Below are 7,312 nucleotides of genomic sequence, written 5' to 3'. Positions count from 1 at the left end.
CTAGCAAGGAGATCGGGCTGAAACTATAGCTACAAGCTATCCAAGGATGGTACTATAGAATGTCACCTCAAGGTAGGCCTAGTGGCGTCATCTCTTGGTTAGGCCGGAAACTTATCAATCCACCCTCGTATGTAAAAACAAAAAGCACTTGCACACTTTATACTATCACAACTGTTTCTGTAGCAGTCTGCTATTATCAAGAGTAGATGATGCTGATTAAATTCAAACAATTGCAGAGGTTTTCTCAACAAAATAGTGTAAAGATATCGAACTATTTTATATCTTTACTATCAATTTAATTATGTCCTTTGAACATTGAATACTGTCCAAAATAATTAACTCTGAGTTCTCTTAGGCACCCATGAGTGAATACGAAGCAATTTTAATAATCCAAACACACGAAAGAGCACGCCAAGGTCGCGTAAGAACGCAGTTTATGAAGGAGATCAAAATGATGAAGGAGAAAGGTAGGCAAGCGGCTGAAGAAGAGGAAGAAAGAAGAAATCGAACATTTGCTGCCGCAATAAAAATCCAAAAACTATGGAGAGGTTACATGGCAAGAAGACAAACAAAGAGACGGAAATTTCAAGAAATGGTACTAATCGGGATGGTTCCTCAACCTAAACCGGACAGGACTGAGATCAACAAAGCACTAGAAATCGAAGAATATAGAAGAAAATTGCTGGAACTTCGACAAAAGGAGTACGAACATGAGATTAGAGAGATCATGATGGATTTGGAGAAAACCCAAAGAGGAAACGTGTTAGAACAGCTGAATGATCAAGTAAGAAATTGGCTCTTTGAATATAAAACTCATACCGGAAAAATACCAGAATATACAGGTCCAGAGAGGTCCGTATCTCGCCTTATGTTAAGCCGAACAGGTAAGAAACAATTCCCATCTAAATATTTTTCCAAAAAATGGAATTCTTTTGTAGGTACCGAAAGTACTTTAAGTAAATCGTCTTCATCGAAAGAGTCAAAGTCTAAGAAATCGAAAAGCGCCAAAAGTAAAGATAGCAAATCCAACGATGAAGAGGAAGAAGATTCATCCAGAGCCATTGTGTCAACTTTCGTTCCCGAATTAACGATTCGCAAAGAGGAATACGATGAAATATGGAGGCATAAAAACGAATCTGTTAATCCGTATCAACATCCGTATACAGATATAATCCATAACGAACAAATGATTGAAATGGAAAACGAATTAAGAAGAGAAGTTGACGAAACTATGAAGGGTGAATTAGAACTCCTGCAGGTACCTTAATAAAAAAAAAAATGTGTCGAATGGTAGTAAGAACCCTCGTCTTACATCAATTTATTTTATTCTTTTAGGAAGCATATGAAAGAGATAGGGGAAGAAAAACTAGAAAATCGAAAGCAGCTAAGAAAGCCAGACGGGGTGCCAAAAAGAGTAAAAAGAAGAAAGAAAAGGACCTAACACCTGACAGAACTACTGAATCTCTGTTTGAAGAACTCGTGGCTAACGGTATAATTAGAGAGTAAGTAAATACGTAAATAAATATTACTTTGACAAAATACAAAAAAAAAGACAAAAATCGAGCTAGGGCGATCGATGAAGGGCAAGTTGGTAACTTCCCCTCTTTACAGTTAAGTGTAATTTTTGTAAAAAGCAATGGTTTGCAAAATCTACATGGTGTTGGCAATTGAAATTTTGATATTAGGTTAAGGACTTTTTGTAAGGTACTGCAGTACCTAGCGGCGTGGCGTAGAACTAAAGCAAAGGTCGGAAACTGACAAGGTACAGACCATGGAAGGTCAAAAACTGGACCTTCAAAAATTTTTTGAAAGTAAATTACTCATATAAATTATTTAAAAAATGTTTTTCTGTAGATAACAAAGTATGTTTAAGCGCTACCCTTAGTATTTTTGGAGAAAGGAATATGTTTTTTCTGGACTTCGATATGAATTTGCAAAAACCGGACCTTACTTGCCGAATCCTCTAGAGCAGTGGTTTCCAATCTGTGGGGCGTGCCCCCCTACGGGGGCGCGAAACTGTCGCAAGGGGGGGGCTTGCAGCTGTTTCCAAAATATCATTTTCGACGACGACGATTTTCCTACTTAAACAAAGCTTTAGAAATTGTATTGCCATTTGTAACATCTTTTCTATGTGAAACTGGTTTTTCTACAGTAGCTGTCTTAAAAACAAAGTATCGATCTCGCTTAGTGATTGAAAAGGAAGACCACGGTTTGAGAAATTTGCGTTGAAAAACAGGCTCAACCGTCGCATTAAATTGTTATAATGTTGTAATTATTAGAAAAATTAAGGGGGCGCAACAATTTTTTTTTTTTAATGGGGACACAGGTACAAAAAGGTTGGAAACCACTGCTCTAGAGGTTTAGACCACTGCTTAGTATTCGATTCCGGGTCCATCACCCTTCCATTTTTTACGATTCCTTAAAGGAGGCATTAGTAGTTGGTGGAAATGAGACACCCGAAAGTTTTAAAGTATTTTTTATACTACTTGCAATGTGCAAACTTTTAATAATTTTATGCGCAATAGAACAAAGATATAGAAAATATAATTGTTTTGAATTGTTTTTTATACAATATTTTAGATTTCCGGAAGTTTATCTGAACGATTTCCGGGCCGAGAGATCTTTTAGTGAGCCAGCACCCCATAATAAAGGTCGAGAGCCAAAACTGGCCCTAGGAGAAATTCGTCAGGTTGTTAAAGAGTATTGCGTACTCCCCCTATTGTCCCCTCAAATCCATCAACAAACACCACACGTTCGATCAGTACTCCTTGCAGGACCCAAAGGATGTGGCAAGGACATGCTTGTCAACGCCATCTGTAGCGAAACTGGGGCGGTGCTTTTTGATTTGACTCCTGCCAACATTGTGGGAAAATACCCGGGAAAAACCGGACTGATCATGTTAATTCATTTGGTAACCAAAGTATCGAGACTTTTACAACCAGCGGTAATATACATGGACAATGCCGAAAGGCCTTTCGTAAAAAAAGTTCCCAAAGCTGATAAGACTGATCCAAAAAGACTAAAGAAGGATTTGCCAAAAATTGTAAAGAGTAAGTAAAAATCCTTATTCTTGAATTAGATATAGTCAAGGAAATAGGTCAAACCTATTTTTGTAAGGTAAGTTAGATCGAGGTGCGGTTGGTTTTCTGCATTCGATTCGTTAGATCGTCTGAAAACTTTGTACACTTAAAAGATCAATTCATATTCAAAAATGCATCGATGCAGTTTTTTTTTTAAATATTGCAACTCGGTCAATAATAATAGAAATTACACAAAAATGCAGTCGAGGTACCTGGGGCCCAGGACGACCGTCATATACATTGTCTTCAAGAGTTATGTTTTAAATTTATTAAAAATCCATTAAAATTAGTTACTCGGGGCTATTGAGGGTCGCTGAACACGAATATGCAGTCAGCGACGGTCTCCATGGTACCTGGAGCCCAGTGCAACCGTCTTACATGTCGTCTCCAGGAGTTATGTTTTGAATTAATTAAAAATCAATTGAAATTAGTTAGTTGGGGGTTTTGAGGCATATTGGGCCCTTTAGACGGTCGTCACTTTCCCGTTTTTGTGTGTTTCAAAAAGTGCAATCAAGTATTACTTTTCAGATTTCAGTCCAGAGGACAGAGTGATTTTAATTGGTGTCTCAAGTTGCCCGTGGGACAGCGATCAAAAACTTTTACAGCAAGTGTATCAAAAAATTTTAGTTCTACCACGACCCGACTATGCCTCGAGGTATTCTCTTTGGAAACATCTTCTAGGACAATACTCCGCCATCACCTGGCAATTCGATGTGAGTGGAATGAGTAGAATATCGGATGGATACACAGCAGGTAGTTTTTTTTTTTTTCAATAATTATAACCTGTGATCGCACAACACGCAATTTTTCTTTCTTTCGCCTTTTCCTTTTTATGTACAAAAAATAGATAAATATATGCGACTACCATAAATGATAAATCATCATGAAGTCTCGTTGACCTGCGAGTCTATGCGTGCGAGAAAGAAAAAAATTGTTAGAGTTAGAAACAAGTAGGTTTCGATAAAACTTTACATAATAGTTTTAGCAAGTAAATAAACTGTAGCGAGCACGAGTGTGTTTGTGTGCGATCGGGCACACGTGTGCGTGAACGGCTTATCGATTCGCCGACTAACCGCGGGCGCCTTTCTCCATGTGCGCCGTATTTGTAAATGTGTGTGTCGTAACTGCGTTCTGGGAAAGCAGTTAAAAAGTTTAAAGCAAAAAATAAACTATCCGGATGTTTCCAGAAAGTAAACAAAAGAGTATTTAAAAGAAGAGACGATCGCCGAGAAGAGTAAAAATAAATCGACCGTTGCAGAAGTGAATCCAGAAATAAATTGACAGTAATAGCAGTGAAATAAATAGCGCAGTGAATAGTGATATATCAACAGTAGTGTAAATAAATAGAATAATTCATCACCTAAGTTTAGTAATAATTTAATAGTGTTTTAAGTTCCTTAATGATTAGTGTAAATAAATAGTTTTGTCGTTAGCAGTCTTAAAAGTTAATTTTGTTAAACCCACAAATATTACAATATCTCGTAGATATGGCCCATTAATCTTCAAGAGAAGGCATTCGAACCACTCTCATTAATAAGTGAATTGCGATCATCATCATCATCATAATGTCGTCAGTCCTAAGACTGGCTGGACACGTACCTCCACTCTTTCCTATCCTGAGCTAAACTTCGCATTTCCCTAAAAGTAGAACAGCCCACATCCTTAACTATTTTTGAACAGTAATCTGATCTGTGTTTACCTCTACTCCTCCTAACTCCTGTTTCTGCCTCTAATATGTCTCAGAATAGACCTTCATGCCTGAGAAGATGTCCTATCAACCTAATATCTCGACTATTTTTTATTTCCGCCACTGTCGTGTTTATAGAAAAGCCATTTACTAGTAAGGAATATAAGTTTGTTGGGTTTACAATGAGTTCATAAAGAGTATCGTCAAAAAACTGGGAAAAGTATTACAAGGGCGTGCGAAGTTCATTTGGTTGTTCAAAATAAACTTCCACGGGTTGTCTATTATGAAGGAAGTCCGTTTTATTCCATTGATAATTCGGCGTACTTTTCCTTACATTTGGTACATTCAGTCTTAGAGGCTGGTTATCTTCTGGATCCCAACTGGAATCACTATCGAATCAATCTTCTACAGGTAAACCTCGTACATCTTCAGCATTGGACGCACATTCAACAACATCCTTGTCATTAATTTCTTCGTCACTAGAATATTCACCAGTATCTGATATTGAAGGGTCAAGGGAAGGTGTACGAAGATGTTTTCTTCCCGTAAAAAGCCTCGTCCGATGTCTTTCAAAAGTTGCCTGTTGCTTGATTGGCGTAGGATATTATAGTAAGTTACTGTCTTGTGAGATACAACGACTGATTAAGGGTTAAAGGATAGAAATGTGCCTTAGACCTACTTTCGATATCCGGAGTGTTGCCGTTTATTCGGAATTTTTCATCCATTTTTTGACTTGTTTAANTGAAAAACATTAAAAAAACTATTATTTGGCTGCTATATAATCTCTTGCTATTATAAAAAGAAAGAAAAAACATGACAGAAAGAATACTTTGGAAAATTACTAAACAAATTCTGTAATTCTTTAATCCCAGATATATATTAACGTAGCTATGAATGTGACCCTGAAAATAACGCGTATCAGGTGATTTCAATCGAGGAAAGTTTATTATTAATAAACGTCAAGGCGAAGATAGTATAATGATCTTTTCCTTTGGCATTTTTTATTTCCTCTATAAAAATTAAACTATAATATAGAAGAAATATTGATTTGGTCATTTTTGTAGAGCATGAAATTTCCCACAAATACGTCTAGAAGGATTTTTAAGTAAAATTAAAAGTTTAAAAAACGGCCGGGAAAAAAGTAGGACGTCAAATGTCTTCCCTTCATTTTATCACACTGATTCGTTTTTGATGTAGTGAAGTTTTAGGGTAGACAGTAAAAATGAAAAACGAAAAAAAGCCTAGAGCAACCGTCATCATAATAAGGTCGTCAGTCCTAAGACTGGTTGGACGCACCTCCACTCTTTCCTATCCTAATTTAATCTTCGCATTTCCCTAAAAGTAGAACATCCCATATCTTAAGTATTTGCGAACAATAATCAAATCTAGGTCCACCCCTACTCCTGAGAAGGTGTCCTATCAACCTATTTTGCCTATTTTATATTGACATCCATAGAGTCCTCTGTTCTCCTATTCTTTCTAAAACCTCTTCATTTCCAACCTTTTTTATCCACGGTATTCTCATCATTCGCCGATAACACCAAATTTCGAACGCTTTTAACCTTTTCTTTTCCACCACGTCCACCGTCCATGTTTCGCACCCGGACAGCGCCGCGCTCTCAACATACACCTTTAACAATCTTTTTCGAATTTCTAAATTAACCGTTCGAGTGATTTCTTTTTATTGAAGGCGACTCGACCCTACACTATCCCCTGCTTTATATCCCCACTACACCTTCCGTCCTGACTTATCTGACTTTCTAGATACCTAAAATCAGCCACTTCTTTTAATCTTTCGTCTTCTATCTTTACATTCGTTCTTTTCCTACTTCTTCTTCCCTAGTCGAAACCTGAATTAATTCAGCAAAAAAAAATACTTATTAGGTATATCATTTTGTCAAAAAAAGAACTATAAAGATTATAAATTAATAAATAAAAATATGTTGTTGTCGCAAGGGTCACTCTCACCTACATTCTAGTGTAAGACCGGAAACTAGGGCGGAAATCCCTCTTATCTCTTATTTTATCATAGAATGACGGGTTTGCTAGATTGTTGTTAGGGGTAAAATATTACTGTCCCAGGATTTGGCTACCAGGAATCACCTCGGTGGCCTTCCGAATGCTAAGCCATGATCTAGACTTCTAGACCTAGACTACTAGACCATGACGTTCGGTGGGGCCACTACTCATTGCGTCATTGCTCTCCGAAACTGAGTCACGAATCGAAGCATTAAGTATTAATGTACGTTATTGGTAGGGTTGCCATCCGTCCGGGTTTCCCCGGATTTGTCCTAGTTTAGAGGGCATCCGGGGAGCGTCCGGGGGGAGCTTAATTTGTAGTCCGGGTTTAAAAATTTAAAGTCTTGAGTCGTCCGCGACACGCACTGTGCTTGCACACCAAAAATTGTAAGACTGAATACTAGAATGGTAGAACTTTTAAGATTTTCGTTTAAAAATTTAATTAATTTTTTTAGGTTTCATAAGGTTTTGTTTTCATAACAAAGTATATTAATAATTTGTGTTTTATTTTAAGAATAAAAAAAAA

The 7,312-nt window shown here is 37.1% G+C and overlaps 1 protein-coding gene across 1 annotated transcript in view; it reads left to right on the top strand.

Annotated features, from left to right (window-relative positions):
- The first annotated feature begins 361 nt into the window (after positions 1-361).
- The window catches only part of LOC108744623 (dynein regulatory complex protein 11), a 9,656-nt gene continuing 2,705 nt past the window's right edge, over positions 362-7,312 (top strand). The window contains exons 1-5 of the mRNA XM_018480486.1: positions 362-884; positions 939-1,258; positions 1,336-1,502; positions 2,581-3,050; positions 3,609-3,833. Coding sequence (XP_018335988.1) covers positions 362-884; positions 939-1,258; positions 1,336-1,502; positions 2,581-3,050; positions 3,609-3,833 — 1,705 coding nt within the window. The remainder of the gene's footprint in view (positions 885-938; positions 1,259-1,335; positions 1,503-2,580; positions 3,051-3,608; positions 3,834-7,312) is intronic.

Source organism: Agrilus planipennis, unplaced genomic scaffold, assembly GCF_000699045.2.
Source record: "Agrilus planipennis isolate EAB-ADULT unplaced genomic scaffold, Apla_2.0 scaffold16, whole genome shotgun sequence".
Taxonomy (NCBI): domain Eukaryota; kingdom Metazoa; phylum Arthropoda; class Insecta; order Coleoptera; family Buprestidae; genus Agrilus; species Agrilus planipennis.
This window is presented reverse-complemented; position numbering and strand designations above follow the sequence as displayed.